At 39.2% G+C, this 26,138-nt stretch overlaps 1 protein-coding gene and 1 pseudogene across 1 annotated transcript; one reads left to right on the top strand and one right to left on the bottom strand.

The window, feature by feature from the left end:
• Positions 1-711: 711 nt before the first annotated feature.
• Positions 712-1,507, bottom strand: LOC136131242 (cytochrome b-c1 complex subunit Rieske, mitochondrial pseudogene; annotated as a pseudogene).
• Positions 1,508-11,626: 10,119 nt separating this feature from the next.
• On the top strand, positions 11,627-16,985 carry LYZ (lysozyme). Its single transcript, XM_065887429.1, has 4 exons — positions 11,627-11,777; positions 13,008-13,172; positions 15,207-15,285; positions 16,598-16,985. Exons 1-4 carry the CDS (start codon positions 11,642-11,644, stop codon positions 16,662-16,664), a joined length of 447 nt encoding a protein of 148 aa, XP_065743501.1. The 5' UTR covers positions 11,627-11,641; the 3' UTR covers positions 16,665-16,985.
• Positions 16,986-26,138: the final 9,153 nt, after the last annotated feature.

Below are 26,138 nucleotides of genomic sequence, written 5' to 3'. Positions count from 1 at the left end.
TTGTTTTTGATGACCTTGACAGTTTTGAGGGGCACTGATGGGGTATTTTGTAGAATGATGCTTAACTGGGATTTGTCTGATGTTTTTCTCATGACTAGGCAAGGATTATGTGCTTTGGGGAGGGAGACCACAGATACCATTTTCATCACATGGTATCTAGGATACATACTATCAACATAACTTATTACTGTTGATATTAACCTTGATCCACTGGCTGAAGTAGCATTTGTCAGGTTTCTCTGCAGTAAAATTACTCTTTTTGCTCCTTTCCATGCTATATTCTTGGGAAGAAAGTCACTATGCACAGCCCACACTTAAGGGGTGGTTAGTTACACTCCACTTTCTTGAGGGCAGAGTATCTACATAAATTTTTTGGAATACTTTGGCATGGGAGATTTGTCTATTCTCCCTTTCCTTTGTTTTTTTCTTTTTTTTTCTCTCCATACACCAGTCTGTAATTTTTAATTAGAATTAACTATCAAAGACACTGCACCTTTGAAGTCTTTGAGCATAACAGTGTTTAACAGTGGCTTTATTAGGTGAATGCTTGAAAGTATTCAACATGAAATTCAATTTACTTCACGTTTGCAAACACATTATTAGCAATTCTTAAATATTTCAAATCAACTAATTTGAAGAAGGCTTGTTCTCAAATAACTCTTCTGAGGTGACACGAAGACTGAAAGAAGCCTATGACTTGAGTCCAGGTCTCTAACCAACAATCACTGTATCATCACTGGTGAACTCATATGAGGGAACTTCAACGTTGAGAGGTGCAGACCCCTTCCTGATCCTGCCAGATGCATCATAGTGTGACCCACGGCAAGGGCAATAATAACCACCAAAATCTCCTGCATTTGCAATGGGTACACAACCAAGATGAGTGCAAACACCTATCAAGACCAACCATTCAGGTTTCTTTACTCGTTCTAAATCATGCTGTGAGTCCCTCAACTGAAGTCCTTCAACTGCAGCTTTCTGGTCAGTTTCCTTCTTGGTTTTGTGGCGCACAAACAGGGGTTGGCCTCTCCATTTGAAAGCCATGTTCTTGCCCTCTGGAATATCGGGTAACTTGATTCCGGTTTTGGACATGGCCAACACATCAGCAGAAGCACTCATGCTGGAAATGAACTGAGAAACGACATTCTTGGCAGCATACGCGACACCCACGGTAGTTGTTGCAGTTACCAAATAGGAGAAACCTTTTGTAGCCTCACTGCTCTCTTTTGAAGACTTTGTACTATCTAACACTTGAGCATGACGATAGTCAGAGAAGTCAGGCACTTTGACGTTCGTATGGGAATAACGAAGAGAAGCAGGGACATTGAGGTCCACGGAGGCGACAAAAAGCTGGCCTGCGTGGCCTGGCCACTCAGCGACTCCCAGCACAGGAAGGACTGCTTCACGTCCAGCACTGGCGACTCCGAGGTGGTGGGCACCGTGGCCTGCACTAGTGGCCGACAGGAGGGGCACAGAAGGGCCCCGAGCGGGTGGCGACCAACAACATGGTGACAGCAGCTCCCTCCCTTTCCTTTGTTTTTAAAATTGTTTTACCTCCATCTGAAATGATGAAATAACAAAACACTCCCAGAATTTCCATGGCTAAACACACAATTTACTTCTTGTTCATGCCACAATCATCTATCATAGTTCAGCAAGTGGTTCTGTTCCACACAGTCACTCAGGCACCTGGGCTGACAGAGGTTTTACCAACAGGTAGCTAAACCTTCTGACACATACAACTTCACCAGCTGCCAAGGCAGATAGAAAAGTACTGGAGTGTTTTGCACTAGCACTTAAATGTTACAGTTTAGAAGTGACTCATCATTTCTACCCATAGCTCATTGGCCAGAATTAGTTACATAGCTCTTCCTAAATTCAAGGGAGTAGGGAAGTATAATCCTCCCCTCTGCCTGGAAGGAAGAGAACCAGACATGGGAAGTTCCTATCACAAGTCTCCTACCCCAATTGCCCACCAAGCAAAATCCTATTCTCCCTCCAATTCTCATCCAGCTGAAATGCTGTGAAGCCTTCACTGTCTCTTCCCCACTGACTTCAGGTCCCCTCTGTGCTCCATCAGCCCTCTGTGCAGACCAACAATAAAGCAACTATATATTGGATTGTAATTGTTGGTTTGCATGTCCTGTAGAGGAAAACAGTCATGCCTTTCACCTTGGTATCCTCAGCATTAACATGGTGCCTCTAACATAGAAAGTATTCAATCAATCAACTTTTATTATTTATTGAATTAGTTAGTAGACAAATTCTTAAACTTACAACCAAATGTACACAGAACCTTCTTCCATAATACAATTATTCATGTATAATTTCTTGACAATTGAAGTAGAAATTTTTTTCCCTTACTATAGTGAAGCGTTGAATAATATCTTCAAAAATTTTTACATATATTGGCATGAGGAGTCCTGTGTCTCAAACATACTGTCTTATTTCTAATTTATTCCAGAGGCCTGAGTTAACTCTTTATAAAAAAATGATTCTTTCTTTAAAATTCTAGGTTACCTTTTTGTAATTGTTTTCTCATGTTGCAGAAGCACATCCTTATGTAGTTTGTAGTTGTTTTTTATTTGTAAGTTTGTATTATTTCCTTGCATCATTTGTAATATCAAAACACTGTGTTTTTTTTTTTTGGTTTTTTGTGGTTTTTTTTTTTAAACACTGTTTTAACACAGGTAGTCAAGAGAGAAGAATAACACCTTAATTGAAGGTGGAATGCATTTTTTATACAGGGAATTTACCAATTTTGTTGAATGTCTACACTATACACATGAGTGTGCTTCTTTCTGAGACGGCAGAGGAGAAATCTTAAAGGAGCATAAGTCCTCAAAGAGCTCATCATGGTAAATATGAGGACAATATGACAGCAAACCACAGAACAGACAATAAAGCCATAGATTACATGTGATTGACATATGTGTGTTATAAACTCTGAGTCCTCTGAGTTCAGGGTTGGCATGCTCTGGATGCAAAGTAGGTTGGAGGGGAGAAAAACTGGACATAAGGAGACTACTTAGAAAGCCATGTCAGTAGTCCTGTCACAAAATTCAGACCTAAACTAGATTTCATATACCAGAGTACATTGAGGATATTTGACTTACAGTGAATTGAATTTCTTACATGAGGAAGATATTTTAAGTATAGTTTTTCTGTATTTAGGTTTATTTTATTCCCATTATTTTTCACAAAAATTAGTAGTCATGTGTGTATGTATATGTGTGTCTGTAAACTTTTCCATTTTAGAAGATAGTATTCTTATGAGGAAACTGAAAATTATCTTAAGTTCCTAGATGTTAAAACATCCATTCATTTTTTTTTTTGGCAGGTTAGAGTTTACCATTCTATATTTGTATGGTATTTCTAATTTACTAAGTTACTCTTTAATTGAAAATCATTATGAATCGGCAGTCAAAGAAACTATTTTCCAAAATAGATGTGTAAGGCACTGTTAACTAGCCCTCATCATCTTTGGGTCAGGTCATTGTGAGACCTGTGTGTAAATGGTGCTATGTTTGTGAGTTCAGTTCCTTTCTGACTGAGTTGGAAATAGACCACTCCTATGCCAGCAAACCAGCCACTTCACAGAGGTATGATATTGACCTGAGATGGGGGACTGGGGTGAGAAAATGTGTGGCTGCATCTTAAACAACTTAGAGTGATGTCAAAGGAAGAACAGCACCATCTTCAATTAAATGTGTACATATAAGTTGTTGTTAATAAGAAGTTAAGCATATTATCTTATTTGCTTGCTAAGGGTAGCAATAAAATGTTTGTTTGTCGAGAGGGGGGAAAATACAACCCAAATACATGACCTTATTCCCCTATTTGCAACAATTTCTTCTCTCCTCTCCCAACATTTTGTGATGTTACCAGAGCTAATGTACGGATTGAAATCATTGTTTTCTAGTTCAATGAAAGAAGTTTAATGATTATGCAGTTGCACTGGCACAAATAAAAAGATCAAACAAACCTGAAACCCAAAAGTCATACTTAATAGAGAAATGAAATCAGAATACTCTTCTGGAAAGAGGGAACTAAAGTGGGAGCATTTTCATCTCTTTGTAAACAAGACTGTTTTAACACATGTTTGAAAAGTCAGTTACCTATTTCATTATAATTTCTCAATGATGAATGCCCAATTGTGTAAACTGAGAAAGGATTTTGTAACCTAACCGATTGTGGGAAGGGAAATATTTGTTCATAATGTGAAAAGGGGCAGGGAAAAAAAAAGGGGGGAAGTGAAGTGAGGTCCAGCCTAAATTCTGATTGCATAATGATAACAGAAGTAATAGTACAAAGGAAGTATTCACAAAGAAATCAAAAGCTTGCCACAATTATCAGTTGTTCACATATCAAGAATATTGATTTTTAAATAGTCTCTTAACTGTTCCATGGCATTGCCTGGTGTTAGATCAACCTCTTAGAGAAAAATCACACTTTTAAAATAAATACATAAAATGGGTTTGCACAGCTATATCGGGAGCTAAAATCAGACAAGAAGTAGACAAAGGAGTTATAGTGTGTCAAAGGGTGAGAATTGGGTCGCAGTAGAATTTCTTCCCATTCACTTCAACTTTTACAAGGTAATGTGGTAAACTGAAAAGACCATGGAACTGACCTGAATCCAAATCCCAGCTCTTCCACTCACTAGCTATATGTCTTTGAGCAAGAGACTTTTCTTCTCTGGGACATATGTTTTTTCATCTGTAAAATAGATATAATACCTACCTTTAAGACCCCTGTAAGAATTATAAGTAATGTTTATTAAGTGGTTAACACTTCATAAGCATTTGATAAACAAAAGCTAGTATTATTTACCTTTCCTTTTCCCCTGTATCTCGAACTGGTCTGGATAATCTCTAATCCTGATTATTCAAACCTCCTAAATATCTCTGAAACCCTCCCAGTTCTCTCTCTTACCCACCCCCACCTTTGTCTGCCATCTGGACTCCTCGCCAGTTTTCTAGCAGCAGTCCCTGAATCCAATCTAGAGTGTTTTGTTTTGTTAAGATTTTGATCCAATTACTCTCCAGTTTAATACTCATGAATAGTTTCCCATTGTCTTTGGGATTAAGCGCTAAATCTCACAGTTTTGGGGATTAAGCTTCCAGGTCTGGTCCTGCTCACCCCTCCAACTTTCTCTTTGCCACCAGATATCCTAACATTTCTTTCATTGTCTACATAGTACACTGAGGAAACAGCAGGAATGAAGACAGAGAAGAGAGTGAGTACGTGGCAAGTATCAGGAATGGTAAAATCTCCTCTATGACTAGCAGTAAAGTACATGGCAGATTACTAGGCTAGTATTATTTTTTAGGCTTAATGATCAATTGATGGGTCAGTAACTTGTGGCTCTGTGCTAGAGCACAGTAACTAGAGACTCTTACAGCACAGTATTGCTACCATAGTAGAAATAATTTCTCTTGTGTATGTTAAATAGTATTATTTTTTCTTGTTATGAACCAATTACCTGACTCAAAACACAAAAACAGCAAGACCATAGAGAAAATTAAGTACAAAGGTTAGATGATTTCTGGAGTTTGGATGGTGTCAGGGAACACAGGAAATTATCTTGTTTGATCTATTTTGCAAAGAGTGGGAACTTAAATTACAGGGATATCGAGAGCTAAAAGAAGAGAAAGTGGTCACTAATCCTTGAGGAAAAAAATACAGTGGTCTGGATTAGGCAAACCCAAACCATTTACCATTTTTCAATGACCCATATACCTGAGGGGCCAACAAAATGCCACCTTTGGATTGGGGTCAAGCACTGCTCCTAAGTCAGGGAGTGTCCCCACAGGGAGCCACTCTGACCTGTGGCCAGGCTGCTGGACTTGCTGGGAGCAGCTGTGTGCTGGTCCTGTTTCACAAGGCTGTTACACGCTACATTAGTTGAAGAAGAATTTACTCCACCTTAACCTTTCAACGTGTGGGCTCCCCCAGAGAGCCCTGCGGTGTTCCCCGCCACAGCCCTCCCAACTGCCCCACCCCTCCAAATTCTCCTAGCAGCCATGCTGCCACAGCAGATATGAGACTAGGTCCTCTGCACCCCTGAGCCAAACTACACAAGGACGGCATCAGCTGGAGAATGCAGTGAGTGCAGCTGCCCTGACCGTGGTCTCCCAGGGTCCATAATGGCTTCAAGAAAATGGCACTGCTTCACTAACAAGTGATTATTTATACCTTTTGACAAAACTCATGCCAATGCCTCTTTTCATTAATACAGACACTTTTGATTTACCAGTGTCAGTACAAACACTGCACAAACACTCACAGATGAGTATAATTTGATGGTGTAATTTGGTTGTATTTCTATTCTTAAGTTTTTTGGTTTCCTTGGAGTTAATAATTGCCTTACTTTTCTGTTTGCTTAGTTTTCCATGTATTTATTCATGTATTAATTCATTACCCAAAGTCTCAGCCAGAGTTGTCAAACTCCCTTCAATAGGTTCAGACATTCCAGGCCATCTCTTCTGGTTTTCCCCAGGGAGTCCACAGGGACACTTCTCCCTTCATCTCTATAATTTCCTTTCTCCTCTTTCCTGTATTAGAACCCTGTTTCCTAGAACCCACATCTTCTATCTTATTTGCTCCTTTTACTTTTTATTTATTTATTTATTTTTTGGCAGCACTGCACAGCTTGTGGGATCTTAGTTCCCCAACCAGGGATTGAACCCGGGCCCTAACAATGAATGCACCAAGTCCTAAGCACTGGATTGCCAGGGAATTCCCAAGAATACATCATTTTGTAATTTCTAGAGACATATGCCTTTTTATAGTACAATTTTTTTAAAGTGGCAAAAAGAACATGTTATTAACAGACCCAAATATCTTTAGTTTCTCTGTAATAAGAAGTCAAAAGCAGATAACCTTAACCTATGTTTGGCAATTAATGTTTCAGTATTTTCTCTTATTTGGAAATTATCTAGATATTCAATGAATATCCATCATTTACAGTTAGGGTTACGAAAAGATTTTGGAAACTATTTTTAAGCAGACATATTTTATAGAACATAATGATTGTTGCTAAATTCATTTACAAACTTTTCTCCCACTTACGTCCATTTAATTCATGTGTTCTTAACAATTATTCTTGAGTTGCCATGAAAATTTCATGAGATATGAAAAGTTAACCATCATTTTAAGTTATTTTTGTTGTTGACAAACTAGGCAAGTAGCAAAAATCACAGAAGCAAAGAACCCAAACATTTAAACATGGCTTTTTTTCCCCTACCACGTTGACATACATTAAGAAAATCGTTTTTATTGTAACTTTATTTCCTTACGTTAAATTTATGATTTTATAATCTCAGGCATCTAGTAGAGATAACATAAACTTATTTGACTAGTCTTAATTTATATAAGTGCCTGTATTTTCTTTAAGCCAATTAAATAGAGCTCTTTCACAAGTTTTTAGGAATACTATCCAGAGGAAAAAAAATATCACATATACATAACATACATATATAGATATACATAGACACATAGACTGATGCAAACAGAGATCTTATAGATTTCATTTAAAAATTTTAGCCACATATCAGGTACAGTAGTACAAAACTCACTAGCTTATAAAAGAATGGTTGGGGGCTTCCCTGGTGGCACAGTAGTTGAGAGTTCGCCTGCCAATGCAGGGGACACGGGTTCGTGTCCCGGTTTGGGAAGATCCCACATGCCGTGGAGCGGCTGGGCCCGTGAGCCACGCCCGCTGAGCCTGCGTGTCCGGAGCCTGTGCTCCGCAACAGTGAGAGGTCCGCATATGGCAAAAAAAAAAAAAAAAGAATAGTTGGATCTAAATGGTGTTTCTGGCAGATTGAACAAGTTAAGTTTACCTGCTCAGCTGGCTGAAGCTTTTACCAATATTTGTGGAAAAGACTTTTAAGAATTTTACTTTTCTTTAATACATGATCTTATGGAGGCTGTGGACAAAATTTGGGGCAAGGGAGCTTATGGAAATATAAAATAGCAGTTTTTTTTTTTTTTTTTTTTTTTTTGCGGTACGCGGGCCTCTCACTGTTGTGGCTTCTCCCGTTGCGTGCGGAGCACAGGCTCCGGACGCGCAGGCTCAGCGGCCATGGCTCACGGGCCCAGCCGCTCTGCGGCATGTGGGATCTTCCCGGACCGGGGCACGAACCTGTGTCCCCTGCTTCCGCAGGCGGACTCTCAACCACTGCGCCACCAGGGAAGCCCCAGCAGTTTGTTTTTAAAACTCTCTCTCTCTCTTTTTTTTTCCAGTCCCATGGTTGCTTTAGCCAACAATTATCTTTATTTTTTTATTTTTAATAAATTTATTTATTTATTTATTTTTGGCTGCATTGGGTCTTTGTTGCTGTGCGCGGGCTTTCTCTAGTTGCAGCTAGCGGGGGCTACTCTTCGTTGAGGTGCACGGGCTTCTCATTGTGGTGGCTTCTCTTGTTGCGGAGCATGGCCTCTAGGCTTTCGTAGTTGTGGCACGTGGGCTCAGTAGTTGTGGCTCACGGGCTCTAGACCACAGGCTCAGTAGTTGTGGCGCACAGGCTTAGTTGCTCGTGGCATGTGGGATCTTCCTGGACCAGGGCTCGAACCTTTGTCCCTTGCATTGGCAGGTGGCTTCTTAACCATTGTCCCACCAGGGAAGTTCCAACAATTATCTCTTTGGATGCTTACATTTCAAAGATATGGTAAGATCAATATTTCCAAGGGACTGAGAAAGGATTGTAGGTTTTATCTAAGAAGGAACTGGGGCATATTTGCCTACTATCAGAAATCTAGGATAATTACTGTAACGTTTCTCTTTTCTTTAACAATAAGATAGGATAGTTCAGTGATTTTTTTTTTTTTTTTTGTAGTGCCGGCCCCAAATACGGGGAAGGTCTGGACCTGGTGGGGTCAACTTACAGAGTAAGGGACAATAAATCAACTCTCCTGTGTATTTTCTGAACCGTCAAAGCTATTTCCTGGCTATCGATATTTACATAAGTTGTACACCTGCTTGAGTGCCACCTGCACTTCATGATGTTTGTTCTCTGATCTTCCCCTCCTAATCTTGTTAAGGAAGTGTTTTGTTTTTTCTCACACTAGCCAAGGTATTCCTCTGTATCTCTCTTCTATCTTCCTTCCTTCCTTTCTTTCTTTCTTTCTTTTTCTTTCTTTCTTTCTTTCTTTCTTTCTTCCTTCCTTCCTTCCTTCCTTCTTTCCTTCCTTCCTTCCTTCCTTCCCTCCTTCCTTCCTTTATTCAATCTGATCTTCCCATAGGTACCAGTAGGACATCTGTTTAAGATGAGGGCTCTTTTAAAAATCCTTTCAGATGTAAAAGTCCAAATCTTTAATATACCTATTTCAATTGTGACTCCAAATCAGTAAATTTTTTTTTTGCAGTACGCGGGCCTCTCACTGTTGTGGCCTCTCCCGTTGTGGAGCACAGGCTCCGGACGCGCAGGCTCAGCGGCCATGGCTCACGGGCCCAGCCGCTCCGCGGCATGTGGGATCCTCCCGGACCAGGGCACGAACCTGTGTCCCCTGAATCAGCAGGCGGACTCTCAACCACTGCGCCACCAGGGAAGCCATCTTTTATGTCTTAAAACCAATTTACCATGGACACAAAAGGCTTAACCATGGACACAAAAGGTGTCCCCTAAGAAATGTAACCCTCTCAAGATGCAGAGCCACTCCAGAGGTAGCCTAAGAAAGCAAAGACCTTCACTGTCACAGGTGTCAAAGAAACATCTATCTCCCACAAAGTGAGACACCTGAAATCACTGACCTACTTATCTGTGTTACCAGAAAGGGGATACTGGGATGAGAATTTTTCCCTCACAAACAAGGCAATGAAGGTAGAGGCGATAAAGGCCCCTTATGGACTGAGACCCTTTATTAAGACAAACTCCCCTGAGAGCAAGCATGGTTCGACAAAGAGAATGTTGCCTGTCACTTCATGTCTTAGCTGGCTGACTAGCTGCTGATGCAAGCCTGACAGACAGTCTGCACCCCCAAAGTGACAGAAACCAGAGGGAATATTCTCACCGGTTACAAAGCCAAGTTCTCAGTACATAAAATGAGACAAAAGGAGATTCTCATCTTACGGTTTTTCATCTTTATGACAAATGACACAAAAGACAGAGACAAAGGAAAACATGACTCTTTCTGGGGGGCTAAGAATCAATACCCATAGGTGTTAATTACCAACAGCAAAATCACAAAAGTCACGGTTCAAGATCTATCTCCACAAATGTTTTTCTCATGCCACTGTGCATTTGGAAAGGAAGGGACAAGGAGAAATGTTTATCCTCCTCTCTTGACTGTCCACTACAGAGATCTGGGAGACTGACATGGTAAGAATTCTTACCTTCTGCTGGTCTGTTGTCAGTTATCCCATATCTAAACTACAGTCTCTAGGGAGAGTAGAGTGTTCCAGCCTTTTACTGTCCCATCACCAGAAACTGTACAGGAGGAAAAATTTGTTTCCTTTTACCCTTTTAGGTTTTTGTCTGGGGCTGTGGAACAAAAGACAGATTAACAAGAGAACAAGTTTATTAATATATATATATCATATATACTTATAAGAAATGCAGGGATGAGTAACTCAAAGAGGTGGCTAGAACTTGGACTTACATATCATCTTAACCAAAGAACAATATATTTTTAGAGGAGCAACAAGCACTAGGCTTCCAAGGGTGGCAAATTGTGGGACGATCAATATATAAGAAACCAATGGAAGATAATAGCTAGTCAGTAAATGTTGTTTTGTAGAGTCCTCTGGTGCTGTCTTGGGGCTAAGTGTCTAGGGTTGTAGGTGATTAATTTCTGCACAAATTTATGTTCTGCTTTCAAGAAAATAGGGGGAGGGCAGAGAACTTTTCTTGGATCTGCTTCTTTTCAATTGCCTTCAGCTCAAAATCATTCTCATGCCAAAGGGCAAGATTTTTTGGTAATATATTCTGGTATTCTTCTGTAGGTTTTGCTATAAAGTTCCCTTGCTTTATAATGACCCTTTATGTTCTAACATGGAAATGTGAAGTAAGGCATTGTCAGAAAGGAGTTAGGAATGTTGTTCACATGAGACTTATTTATAATAGTAAACATTGGTTTATAAATTAAGAGTTTACAATAGTAACCAAAAAAGTTAGTATAGGAATCTGGCTGAGCAACATGGTGCTGTGCTGTGTAACTATCAAAACAACAGAGTGTCGTGTTCTTTTGTGGAAATTATATAAAGTAATTTTAAGTGAAAAAGATGAAGACAACATAGTGAAGGCACATAAAACAATTTAATGAAAATGAATATTAATCAAAGATTGGAGCTCATTTGCAGTTACGTAAAATGTTCGGTTTTTTTCCTTTATAGTTGCTGAAATTCATGATAAAATAGGAAGAAGTTCCTCTTTTGGCAATAGTGCTAATCCCAATTCTTCTTGAGCAATGTCATTTCATTATTTTCTTGCAGGTCATCCTTAGGACCTCAGAATATCCCTCTTCAAACCTAAGGAAGAAAACTTTTAAAGACAGTGGACCAATAAACGGTTCCTGTTTTCCAACTGTCTCAAAGGGTGGAGCTGCCAGACCACTCAGAGAAGAAGGAAGTGAAAAGATGCTAAATACCAGGGCCAGCTCACCCTGGCCAGCCTGGAGGTCTGGCTTCTCAGTCAACATGAAGGCTGTCCTTATTCTGGGGCTTCTCCTCCTTTCTGTCGCTGTCCAGGGCAAGACCTTTGAGAGGTGTGAGCTTGCCAGAACTCTGAAAAGACTTGGATTGGATGGCTATAAGGGAGTCAGCCTGGCAAACTGTAAGTTAACTCTTCTTCATCTGTCCAAATAGTTAGCCAGGTGTGGAACAGATACTCATAGAGGATGAAGAATAAGAAAGGGACTTTGAGTGAATGGACTTTTTTATTCCTTTGATGGTCTGTACACTTACAATGGTTAAAAACATCAACTTGTTCCTTTAGAATCAGATGTACCAGGTGAAGGATTGAGGCATGGGAGGACCAAATTCTGTACCATTTTAAGCATGCCAGGACCCGTTGTACGCTTCTAGTGCCACTAAATTTGCCCGCTGGCACATGTAAGCTGACTCAAAGATTCATTTGTGCACCGAGGATATGTCTATCAAGCCCTTGGTGTTGGACTCCAGCCATTTCCAGTTTGGAACTTGGGTTCTGCAAACCTGAGTAATGTAGTATTTGCTTTCATTTTTAATCCCCCTACCATGATGCTGGGTTTTTAACAGCAAAGTTTTTTAAAAATTACATTGAATTCTTAAAACAGGGACAGTAGGAACCTATTTCCCCTCAATCAATAGCTATATAAGGATTCCTGAAATGCAGCATGAAATGACATTTTATTCTTACTCTAGCTGATTATTTTTCATTTTCTTCCACAGAATTCAAGATGTGCCCTAAGTAAAAGTTACTTTATATTTTAGTCCATATCTGTCAATGTAATCACTGAATTTTTCAGATTGAATTCAGACATTTCCCCTCCATAACTATTTTTGAATGAATGAGCAAATGGCTAGATGGGTGGATGGATGACACAGTCTTTCCTATTCTATGACTCCTGTTGTCTGGATTCTAATTTGATATCCAAATTCATCTTTAGGTATCAAGAAATTTTCTTTCTCCCAGAAAATCCTTATTTTTCCTAATAAAAAGCATTAGCATATGCATCTGCTGCTAATTACCAAACCCACTCAACATCTCTGTTGATTTTCCTATTCTAGGCTGAATCTTACCTGAGGGATGGGAGCAGGGGAAGGGTAATAGCAATGGAAGAAACAGCTATTTTAATATTTTAAAAAATATGTTACCTTGTTTCAACAGTATTACCAAATGATTTGCTAACAAAAGAATTCTAAGGACCCTTTAACACCAAAGTGTTAAAATATTTTACAAGTAAACTACATCTTTATAAAGTCATTAGTAAAATAGAATTAGTTAAATAGAACTATATAATTATGCTATGAACTATAAATCATATGGTGTTGCTGTTTATTACTTAAAATACATTTTTTTCAGGGATGTGTTTGGCCAGATGGGAAAGCAGTTATAACACACAAGCTACAAACTACAATCGTGGAAGCCGAAGCACTGACTATGGGATATTTCAAATCAATAGCCGCTACTGGTGTAATGATGGCAAAACCCCAGGAGCACATAACGCCTGTCGCATGCCCTGCAGTGGTAAGACAAGATAATGTTGAGTGATGGCACAGGACCCATCTGGTTATACTTACAAGAATAGAGATTCAATACAAATGAAAAGGTCTTGAAGGGTTCATCAGGGACCTAGAAAAACTCCACCTTAACTTGTAGAAGCTCTTTATTATTCTCATAATTCCTTAAGGAAGAAATTAAAGAGCTGGTATCATAAAAGTTTGCTGTTTTCTAATATACAAAAGCTTCTGGAATGACATCACTTTATTATAACTGGACTTGTTGATGCTTTGTAAAGAACAATGCCAATTGGACATATGTACACTACCAAATGTGAAATAGCTAGCTAGTGGGAAGCAGCCACATAGCACAGGGAGATCAACTTGGTGCTTTGTGACCACCTAGAGGGGTGGGATAGGGAGGGTGGCAGGGAAACGCAAGAGGGAGGGGATATGGGGATATATGTATACATATAGCTGATTCACTTTGTTATACAGCAGAAACTAACACACCATTGTAAAGCAATTATACTCCAGTAAAGATGTTAAAAAAATAAATAAATAAAATAAAATTTTAAAAAAAGGAAAAAAAAAGAACAATGTCATTCCTCCTACTTACCTTGTTTGGGGAGGTTTAGGGATAATTTGGTGTGTGGTCATTTTTTTTTTTTTAATCTACCCTCCTTTATTGGAAAATGAAAGGATTAGTAGTTAACCAAAGAGGAGGAATATGTGTGGTCCTTTTTTAAAAATTGCTTTTACTTTTTATTTATTATGAAATGTTTTAAATATATGGAAAATTAGAAACATTACTATATTAGTATAATAAACATCAATATGCTCATCATGTACTTTAACAGTAAAACATTTTGTCATATTTACTTCTTTTATGTATATATTTTATATATATATATTTTTTTTTTTTTGCTGAGTGATTTTAAAGTGAATTAGAAACATTATGACATTTCATTTCTAAATTCTTTAGTTTGCATCTCCAAAAAATATAGTTCCTATATAAACATTGTTATTCTAACAAGTTAATTTACAGATTTGTTTAATTGGGGTGAAACAAATATTTTATTCAGTTCCTTTTAAAAGAGAGATAACATGTGGAATCTTTAGTACATAAAATACTGGAGAAGTATCACAAAATTGATATTGTTAATTTTTAAATATTAAAAGAGAAGATTCAAAAAAAAAAAAAAAAGAGAAGATTCATCTTAGAATATTCTTTTGTATCCAGTTAATTTATTTAAAAAAATATTCTGTATTATATAATAATCTGTGGTCATTGAAAAAACATTCTTACTACCCAGAGATGTATGACCACTGGAAACTTTTGGTATACATATATTCTTTGAGGATATGTATCACTTACATATATGAATGTAAAGCTATGTTATACACATATGTACACACATACAAACATGTAAGCAATGTGTGTTTCAACAAAAATGAAATTGTACTATATTTACTGCTTTACAATTTGCTCTTTATTACACAAAATTATTTTTGTCAACAAATACCAATCTTTGTTATTTTTTAAAGATGAATAGAATTCCACTTTATAAATATTCTATAATTTATCAATCCAACTCTTAATGTTAAGCACTTAGGCTGTTTCCATTTTCCCCTATTATTAATTGCTATGAAACACCTTGCACATACATCTTTGGGTACATCTCTTATTATTTCTTTAGAGTGAATTTCCAGTAGTAGAATTGCTGAGCAAAAAAGTGCTAGACCGGTTTCTACTTGTTGGTTTGTTTCTGTTTTGTTTGGTTTTTTACAGTGCCTAGTAAAAAGAGAACCTTCTATCACATTAGTGAATAATTCCAGAGCTTCCAATGACTTTGGTAAATGAGAAACAGAATGGTTTATTTCATGCCAAATGGGATGGAATGAAGAAAGAGTTTTCCCCCTACATTCACAGATACATGGACTCTTAAAAAATAATTTTAGTTGTTCTTTTCTCAGCCTAAGAGAATGAAGCTGGCTGAACCTAAACTTAAAATGAAATTTCTATGAGCATTGTTTCCATTTCTCACCACTTCTTTTTCAGCGTTGCTGAAAGATGACATCACTGAAGCTGTAAAATGTGCAAAGAGGGTTGTCAGTGATCCACAAGGCATTAGAGCATGGTATGCTTTTTTGTCCCTTCCAGTTTTATTGAGATGTAATTGACATACAGCACTGTATAAGTTTAAGGTGTACAGCATAATGATTTGACTTACATACATCATGAAATGATTATCACAATAAGTTTAGTGAACATCCATTATCTCATATGGATACAAAATTAAAGAAATAGAAGAAAAAATTTGTGTGTGTGATGCAAAGTCTCAGGATTTATTCTCTCAACAACTTTCGTATATAACATACAGCAGTGTTAATTATATATATCATGTTGTACATTATATCTTTAGTACTTATCACTGGAAGTTTGTAGTACCTTTGACTGCCTTCATCCAATCCCCTCCCCTCACACCACCCACAGCCTCCACCTCTGGTAACCACAAATCCAACCTCTTTTTCTATGAGTTTGTTTGTATGTTCGTTTCTCTGTGTTTGCAGTATAATGGACCTACAACACTATGTTAGTTCCTGTTACAGAGCATGCTATGTGTTAATCATTAAAGGGGAGAGCTGTTTTACCCTACTGTTATGAGAGAAGTGAGGGAATATTTCCAAAGACCAACGTATGCTACTGAGAACTGAAAATTGCAGCTTTAGGTATATATGCTAAACAACATATCACATAGAAACCATCTACGTTAACTGATTCAGAATCTTATTCTTTTACTCCTCAATTTTTTTTTAGGGGATTTCTAGAGTTTTTTTCTTTTTAAAAAATATTTATTTATTTATTATTTTTGGCTGCATCGGGTCCTCGTGGCAGCTCACGGGCTCTTCGTTGCCGTGCGCGGACTTCTCTCTAGTTTTGGCGCACGGGCTTCAGAGCACGTGGGCTCTCTAGCTGTGGTGCTCGGGCTCAGTAGTTGTGCCATGCGGGCTTAGTTGCCCCGCGGCATGAGGGATCTTACTTCCCTGACCAGAGTTCGAACCCGCGTCCCCGGCATTAGAAGGCAGATTCTCAACCACTGTACCACCAGGGAAGTCCCAATTTCTAGAGTTTTTAAGATTTTCCCCACTCTATGAACTCCTTGTCATATCTTGAAATTATTTTTGTAATTAAGTAAATGTGGAATGTACTTTGCAGTTGTGGACTACACGGGACTCAACATTCTTCTTCAGCATTCTGTGCTCTAGTGAAGGCTTGGGGGGAGACAGGAAGTACTTGGTATACATATCTCCATTTAATACTTGGATTGATCTGTAGCCTGTATTTCAGTATTGATAAACTATTTTGTTCTCCCAAAGGATTTGAAGTATGTGTATTACAATGAAGGTATGTTCTAACCTTATTACCATGTGTTTCATCTTTCTCTGCAGGGTGGCATGGAGAAATCACTGTCAAAACCAAGATCTCAGGACATATGTTCAGGGTTGTGGAGTGTAACTGTGGAGTTTTCTTTCTTCAGCTCATTGTCTCTTTTTCACATTAAGGAAGTAATAGTTGAGCGAAAGGTCATACTACCATTCTTTCAAACAAATAATGTTTTTACAGAAGCAGGAGCATATGGTCTTTCTTCTAAGAGGCTTAATGTTTTTACCTCATGTGTTTATTGTTTTATATTAGGCCTACAATATTTTTCGGTTTGCTAATAGAACTAATGCTGGTGAATATTTGTCTAAAATCTTAATTATCAAATATATGTCCAGTACATTCAGTTCTTAATCAAAGAAATAACCCAGACTTAATTTTGAATGATATAAGTACTCCCCAATATGCAATAAAAATATAACCAAAGAATATGTTTAAACAAATTGATCTTAGGCAAAATCCCACTTGTGTAGGCATGTGACACCTTCATCTGTTCTGTCATCTCCCAAAACAGTAAAAGATAACCACTCTTTGTTGGGCAATATAAAATTTTAAAAAGAGCAGAGTGCCAAGTGGCTAAAAATAAAAACAGCCTGAATTAAGAATTTTGTTTCCATAAAGTGTGACCTATGATTTGAATGTTTTCTTAGAAATGTTGCATTTACACAGCTTTAAAAATAAACTCACAATTTATATATCAATCTATCTTATCCCTTTTAAAGAACTCATTTATGTATCTTGCTGGTCATGAAGGAATATAAAGAGGGATTAGATGACCTGTTGCTTTTCCTTAATTTTATTAAGTTAGATTCATGCATTATGACAAATTCAGAGGCAGGTGAGTTTTCAAGTATTGAAATAATTGCTAATTAACCACAGGTGTGAAATTCTGCATGCTGTAAAAAATACAAACATTTTCATTAAAAGATTTGCAATTCATACCTTGTCTCTTTGTTTAGAGCCCTTTAGTATCTCTGAAGAAATACATATGTATATATTTGGAAAAAAATGATCTGACACTTAGTGTTTCCTACATCCTCACCTGTACCGAAACAGCTGGATATTGCTGGAAAAATCCAAAAACATGCTGACAGATGTCACTTTTTTTTTTTTTTTTTTTGGCCGTGCTGCGCGGCTTGTGGGATCTTAGTTCCCTGACCAGGGGTTGAACCCGCACGCTCAGCAGGGAAAGTGCGGAGTCTTAACCACTGGACTGTCAGGGAATTCCCCTCACTTTTTCACTGTTGTGGCCTCTCCCGTTGCGGAGCACAGGCTCCGGACATGCAGGCTCAGCAGCCATGGCTCACGGGCCCAGCCGCTCTGCGGCATATGGGATCTTCCCGGACTGGGGCACGAACCCGTGTCCCCTGCCTCGGCAGGCGGACCCTCAACCACTGCGCCACTAGGGAAGCCCTCCCCTCGCTTTAAATTCATAACCACAAATCTCAAATGGGCCTTCAAGTCTGCCTGGTCATCTTAGTCACTTCTCTGCAATCCTTCTGTGTTGGTGTCCCCACTCTCCAAAATGACTATCACTATTTACTTCTCTCATTTCAAAGTCCCAGCACACACGCCCAGCCACTGGCCTTCCACACTGTCTGCTGTCAGTAGAGGACCTGGCCTCATATTACACTGAGAGAATAGACACAACCTTAGACAAAATTCTCCCCCTCCTCACCACCATTAACAGAGGTCACATCTTTCCCTGGGCCTGTCGTCTCTTCCAACCCCTTTATTACTAGGATGAAGGGCCTCTGCTCCTGCCAATGGCAGTGTCTCCACATGCAATCGTCATCGAAGCCCTCTCACTGCTCCAATTTAGGCGGTTTCCTGCATCCTGAGTTTCTCCCTCTTTGCTGGATCACCCGTGTCACTGTACAAACTGCCCTGGTAACCTTCCATCTTACAAAGAACTCTCTGTATTCTCTACATGACCCTCCAACTACAGCATCATTCTCTGCTTCCTTTTATAGCAGCACTTGTGGGATGAGATATATCTATATTTACCAGCTCCACGTCCTCACCTCCCTTTCTCTTTTCAACTCGTCTTCATCTGACTGCTATCCTCACTCAGCTGAAAACTGCTCCAATATGACTCCTTCCATGATGCCTTGGGGCCAGTTCTAGTGATCACTTGTTTTCTGTTCATCTTACTTGATCTCTCAGCAGCATTTGTCATACTTCTAGTTTCTTCCTCAGCTTCTTCTCATTTACATCCTGCCTCATTGATGGCTCCTTCTCAGTCCTTCTTGGCTGGCTGTTTCTCTGCTGTTTGATTTTTAACTGTGAGAGTGCCCTGGGCTCAAGCCTATAACCATTTGATAGACATGTTTTACTTCCTCATTTATTTGTCTCTTCTTGCTGAATTATAACTTTCAAAAGAATAAGAGTTTTTCCCACTTTTTAAAGACATTGACATCATCTCAATCTTTCCCAAAATTTGCAAGTAAAGTACAGCCTTTTATGTTTTCTGACAGTTTGAGAATACACTGTCAACATGGTGCCCAGTGGCTCTGAATCCTTCTGTGTGTAATTCCTACATAACCTCAAAACATCATCCAAATCAGGAGGTTAACACTGACAAATTAGGACCACCTAATCATCAGATCCTATTCAATTTCATCAACTGTCCCCATAGGTCCTTCTTAATTAAAAGGTATAATTCAGAATCATGTGTTATATTTGGTTGTTATGTTTTTCAGTTTCCTTCAATCTAGATCACTTCACTTTTTTTCTTGACTTTGCTGACTTTAACCCTTTTGAAGACCACAAACCAGCTATGTTGTAAAATGACCTAAGATTTTTCTGATATTCTCTTGATTAGATTAGGTTATGCATCTTTGGCAGGGATAACACAGAAGTGATTGTGCTCTTCTCGTTGGATCCTTTCGGGTGACATGCAGTTTTTAAATATTCTGTTATGGTGTTCACATTCATCATTTGAATAAGGTGATGTCTGCAAGTCACCTCCACTGTGAAGTATTTGGGAGAGGGTAAGGTACTTTGAGAAATTTTGTTCCTCATCAAAATGTCAATGTATGCATTTACTTATTATATCAGTATGGACCCCTGGCTTCCTACTTTATTCAAATTATAATGAGTCATAATCCATTACTATCATTTATTTTGATGTTCACATTGTCCCTGATTTGGCCACTAGAGCCTCTGCAAGCTAGTTTCTGTGTCATTTTGACATGTCCCCATCATTCTTTGTGCACTTTTTTGTTTTCTGGCATAAGATATTCTAAGGCTCACCTTGTTCTTTTCCTGCTTCAGCCTGGAATCAGCCATTTCTCCAAAGAGCCCTTCTTCCTCATAGTGGATAATGGTATTTAAAAAACAAGCTCTGGGCACTAGAGTGTCATTGTTCCCAGGCCCCATCAATGGCCAGGGCTAGAGGATATGTGTATTGACATAATATTTATCTATTTAAATTGAATTTGTATAATACCTCCAATTCCAATCCCACACCACAAGGTTAACTCTAGTTTTTTCCTTTTTCATGTTGGTAACTCCCTTCTGTGACAGTGAGAAACCTGGCACCCATTGTCCTTCATATCCTGAAAACGTATCCTTAGCACATGCATATATTTGATCAATTTGGCTGTATGTAACCAATCTCCCAACACTGCCACACCATGGAATAGATGCTCTCCACTCAGGCTTTGATACCCCTCATTGGGCCACCCCTACTTCCACATCTGGACACCTTCTTTACTGTGTTACATGTGTTACTCTGACACACCATGCTGGGCCACTGTCCTTACAGGAAGAAGAGCAGAAATGTTTTACTCTTGTTTACACCCATATTCCAAACACCTAGAACAGTGCCTATAACATGATACATGTTCAATAAATATCCACTGATTGAATCTCTCCGATTATTTAGTATATTCCCCCATGCTGGGCATTCTGAGATTTTTCTTTTCTTTTTTTAAAAATTAATTTATTTTATTTATTTTTGGCTATGTTGGGTCTTCATTGCTGCGTGTGGGCTTTCTCTAGTTGTGGCGAGCGGGGGCTACTCTTCATTGAGAAGCATGGGCTTCTCATTGCGGTGGCTTCTCTTGTTGTGGAGCACAGACTCTCTAGGCGTGCGGGCTTCAGTAGTTGTGGTGCATGGGTTCAGTAGTTGTGGCTCATGGGCTCTAGAGTGCAGGCTCAGTAGTTGTGGCACACGGGCTTGGTTGCTTCGTGGCCTGTGGGATCTTCCCAGACCAGGGCTCGAACCCGTGTCCCCTGCATTGGCAGGCAGATGCTTAACCACTGCGCCACCAGGGAAGTCCCTCTGAGATTTTTCTTACTCTCTGATCCCACATGATTCCAGTACAGCAGCTTCTGGGGTTCCAAGGGTCAGGTCTCAAATCTATGTGACCAGCCATGAGAGGACAGCAGAGGGGCCCAATACAGGTGCAGCCTCAGGCTTCAAGATTCTGGGGCCATTTTGATATGAATAAACAAAAAAGAATATGGGTTTGTTCATATCAGGATTTCCAGAGGTGTATGAAGAATGAATCAAGGTAGGGGAGAGAGGCTTGAAGAGTGACAACTCAGATGACAGCTCAGATGCAGAGATAGGATATATCCAGGAAGCACCAGGACAGACCCATAACAATGGCTGACTGAAGAAATAATCAGAGATTAGCAAAAGTTGGCTTAAGAGGGAAAGCAATAGTTTTTGGCGATTCTGCTTATTGATAAATCTGTCTTACTTATACCTGTTATATTAATACAATCAAGTTCCCAAACCAAATTTCAACCCTTATTCTGAGAATGAAGTAAAAAATCAATATCAAAGTTTGATCATTTTTAAAAGAAATTCAATTCCTATGTTGCTTAGTTTCACCTCAGGATATTATTTGAAATGCGGAGTGATACTCCAGATGATAACGGGGCTCTTCATGTAGCACTAATTGTAACTAAGCCCTGTGCACATTTCTTGCACTTGTATATAGCGGACTTATTTAAAAAATATTTTCTTAGAAGTTGCTAAAGGGAATTACTAAAAGTTACAATCATGAGTGACTAATGTCATAGACATAGTGTTTTTCAATTAAATGCACGTCTTTTATGCAAATTATATTTTGAATCATTTTAAATTTTAACAAGGTTATAAATTCTCAATGTTTACAGAGTCAGATAGTTCTACAAGGTTTGTTTTGAAAGATGTAACTCCCCCTTCACATGCACAATTTTCTACTCTTTTAGCTTAATGTTAAGAATTTTAGGGAGTTCCAAATGGTTAGGATTTGGCACTTTCACTGCTGTGGCCCGGGTTCAATCCCTGATTGGGGAACTGAGATCCCACAAGCTGTGTGGCATGACCAAAAAAAAAAAGAATTTTATATTTACTCCCATGCTTTTAAGTATTAGGCTTGTATTGCTCCTTCTGGATTTTTCCATTTTAAGATATTGATTCCCACTATGCAAGTTAAGGATTAAGTTCTATTTTCTCCTCCATCTCTATCATACATGGCACCTTTCCCTAAAATCCATCCTTCCAGTGTAATTACATATGTATTTTTAGATCAATACTCAGTATTTACATAGCCATAAATACAATTACTTTCTTCTCTTATGCAAGAGTTTATTTTCCCTAGAGCTAATACCTGCATGATTTTTAAATTGGCTTAGCTTTCTTTGTATCTATCATTAGTTCAATTCCCCAACTCTAGGTCTTTATTTTCTTTATTTTTTTTAATTTTTTTTAATTTTTTTTTTTTTGCGGTACGTGGGCCTCTCACTGTTGTGGCCTCTCCCGTTGCAGAGCGCAGGCTCCAGACGTGCAGGCTCAGTGGCCACAACTCACGGGCCCAGCCGCTCCGCGGCACGTGGGATCCTCCCGGACCGGGGCATGAACCCGTGTCCCCTGCATTGGCAGGCGGACTCTCAACCACTGCGCCACCAGGGAAGCCCTTCTTTCTTTATTGAGGTAAAGTTGATGTACAATATTATATGTTTCAGGTGTACACCATAGTGATTCACAATTTTTAAAGGTTATATTTCATTTATAGTTATTATCAAATATTAACTATGTTCCCTGTATTGTACAATATATCCTTGTAGCTTATTTATTTAGGCCACACTGCACGGCTTGCAGGACCTTAGTTCCCCTGCCAGGGATGGAACCCGTGCCCCCTGCAGTGGAAACACAGATTCGGAACCACTGGACTGCCAGGGAATTCCCAGCTTATTTATTTTATACATAGTAGTTTGTACCTCTAAATCCCCACTGCTATCTAGGTCTTCTATTTAAATCTCCTCTCAGGTCTTCAGACACAGCTAGAATTTCATCAGTCTCATCTTTCTCCAAGTTTTTTCATTTCTGCTATCACAGTTTTAATTTCCAACAGCTGTTTTTCATTCTCTGCATATATATTCTTTTGTTTCCTTGTTTTGTGTCACGTTTGCTATTTCTTATTTTATCTGGATATAGTAATAATAACACTTTGGGTTTGTTTTGGTTTTAGTTGACTTCTCCATGTTTCCTCTAAGCTGCCATTTTGCTTGTTTACTTTGGATTATATCTTTCATACTAGAGGCATTTCTCTGTTATTTGGTAATTCTTGGTTATCTACTTATATTTAGGATTGGGAAACTAAAAAAGTAATTTGAAGTTCCAAGGGCCTATGTGGATTTGACCATGTGTACTTCACTGAAGGATGACCAAGTTGGTTGAATCAGTTTCATTGGCACTCCTTAGATCTCTCCTCTTAGACTGGTCACATTCCTCAGAGAAGCCTATCCCTATTCTCTACTAGGAAAAAAAAAAAGGTCTGGTTGCCAGTATTTTAAGAGTTAAGTGCGATGAAGGTCTTAGTACCCGGCATGTGTTTGGCTAATCTACCTATTTTCTGTAGGGTATTCCTCCCTCAATTCTGTCTGGTGATCCTCAATGCAGAGACCCTGCTTTACCATTGTTCTATCCCTTGGGGATAAGCAAGGGGTAATTGCTGGGCTGTAAGGACCTGAATATTTCTTAAACAGAATCTCAACCAGTCTTTTTTTGCTAGCTCTTCTCCTCCTCCTCCCTTCCCTTATTTCCAGAGATCCCTACAACCACAAATTCTTGAGATTCGGGGGGTTTCTGCAGTGTGAACTGAATAGCTTATTGTCTCTGACTACTCAGCTCTTAGGACTGCTGTATACCACTTGCCTTTTGTATTCCAAGTTTCAAGGTTTTGTTTCTGCCTTCTCTCCCATTCTTCCTACCCTTTCTAAAAGGTTTATGCCTTTTTGAAAATCTCTTTACTTATTTCAAAGGAGTTTTGAAAGGAAGCAAAAGATGTGTATTCAATCCACTATCTTTCCCTCAAAGTTCCCAATGTGTTTTAACGTATTAATTTCATTTTATTAAATGTTAGAATGTTATTTTGCTTTAAAAATACTTAGGGTTGGGTTTCCCTGGTGGTGCAGTGGTTGAGAATCCTCCTGCCAATGTTGGAGACACAGGTTCGAGCCCTGGTCCAGGAAGATCCCACATGCCGCGGAGCAACTAAGCCCGTGTGCCACAACTAGTGAACCTGCGTGCCACAACTACTGAAGCCTGCATGCCTAAAGCCTATGCTCTGCAACAAGAGAAGCCACGGCAATGAGAAGCCCACACAAGGGAGACTAGCCCCCGCTTGCCACAGCTAGAGAAAGCCTGTGCACAGCAACAAAGACCCAACACAGCTAAAAATAAACAAATAAAATGAATAAATTCATTAAAAAAAAAACTTAGGGTAACACTTTGGGCAAAGAATTAAAAAATTCGTTGAGAAACAGGGGGAAAGCAGAAATACAAAAGCTGGAGAAATAATTACAAAGGGCAAATTTGTGCTCCAGAGATCATGTTCTGAAAGCGGAAATGGGGGAGAGGGTACAGGTGAAACTGCACCTCAGATTGGGACTTGAACCCAGCCTAAACCCAGATTAGGACTTGAACCCACGCGGCCGGGACTCAAACCCGGCCAAAACCCACGGTCTTCCAACTGAGATCACACACCTGGTTCTTGAGGTCTCATGGCAGAAAGAATTTAGTGAAAGACAAAGCGATAGGTAAATAGGGGATTTATTTAGAGAGAAACACACTCCACAGACAGAGTGTGGGCCATCTCAGAAGGCAAGAGCAGCACCAGGGTTTGGGCTTGTCAGTTTTTATAGGGGTGGGTAATTTCATAGGCTAATGAGTGGCAGGAGTATTCCAGCTCTTTCAGGAAGGGGCGGGGATTTCCAGAATTGGGCCACTGCCCACTTTTTGATCCTTATGGTTGGCCTTGGAACAGTCATGGCGCCTGTGGGCGTGTCATTTAGCTTGCTGATGAGTTACAGTGAGTGTATACTGAGGCTCAAGGTCTAGTGGAAGTCGACTTGTCTGCCATCTTGGACCCATTTGGTTCTAATCAGTTTATGTCATGTTCTTGGTCTATGTCATTCTTTCAAAGGTTGTGCCCTGCCCCCTGCACTCCTGTTTCACAGGGGACAAACAATCCTATACTGTGGTATGATGGATGTTGTATGAGAGCGGACTTTAACAGATCTCACTGATTTCAACCATCTTGGAAAAAGAGCCTCAAGTCTTCTTAACTTCTCCATTTTTCATTTATTTACTAGTCAACAAACACTGATGACTAGAAATGTTTACTAGGGCCTAAGAACATTAAGGGGTATAAGATACGATTACTACCCTTGTGGAGTTCACAAATAACTCTTATATAAACTTGTTAAGTGTTTCAATCCCTTAGGCACCATGGAAACAGAGAGGACAGTGTGACTATAAACCACCCTGAAATCAGCCGCCAGAGAGATAGGAGAAAAACCAAGAGAATGTATTTTATAAAAGGAGGCAGTAGATAGCAGTGTCAAATCCTGCCAAGAAGCTAAGGGCGTTAAAAGTGGATGTTGGATTTACTGATAAAGTCAGTAACTGGTCAGAGAGGTTTCTGTGAAGGTGAAATTCAGGTTCAGATTTGACTTTGAAAGATAAAACAAAGAGTTTTGCAGGATTAGATATGTGTTTGGTTGGTTTTTAACAGGAAAGAGTAAAGTTTGTTTAACTCTTCTTAAGGGAAAAAGCCTAAGAAGAAAAGTTGGAGGTACAGGTCAGAATGGAGACGGCTGATGGGGCAAAATCCTCAATAAAGTGAAAAAGAATGAGATCAAGAACACTGACTGAAGGACTGATTTTAAACTGGAAGACAGACACACTTTTGAGGGCACGAGCCCGCTGTGTCCCTTTGCCTAGCAAAGCAATAAAGCTATTCTTTCCTACTTCACCCAAATAAATAAATAAATAAATAAACTGGGAGCCGATTCTCTCTTGAACAGAAGAGAAGAAAGGAAGGGAGGGTGGATATTGGGCAAACCAAAGCTTGCGTTTAGGTCTGGTGGCATGGAGGTCCGTTTTCTCTGTTGAAATAAGATGCAAAGTCACCTGATCAGAACGAGAGGGTTGGTGTCAAGGTTGGAGGTTTGAGATTAGGGAAATAGAAGAGCTTCCAGTTTAAAACAGAAGAAAAAGGAGAGCGAACCTCTGACTAGCACCTCATGTTTCAATTAAATTGGAGG

The sequence above is a fragment of the Phocoena phocoena genome, chromosome 11 (genome assembly GCF_963924675.1).
Source record: "Phocoena phocoena chromosome 11, mPhoPho1.1, whole genome shotgun sequence".
Taxonomy (NCBI): domain Eukaryota; kingdom Metazoa; phylum Chordata; class Mammalia; order Artiodactyla; family Phocoenidae; genus Phocoena; species Phocoena phocoena.
The sequence above is the reverse complement of the archived record's forward strand: the minus strand, read 5'-3'. Positions and strand labels throughout refer to the sequence as shown.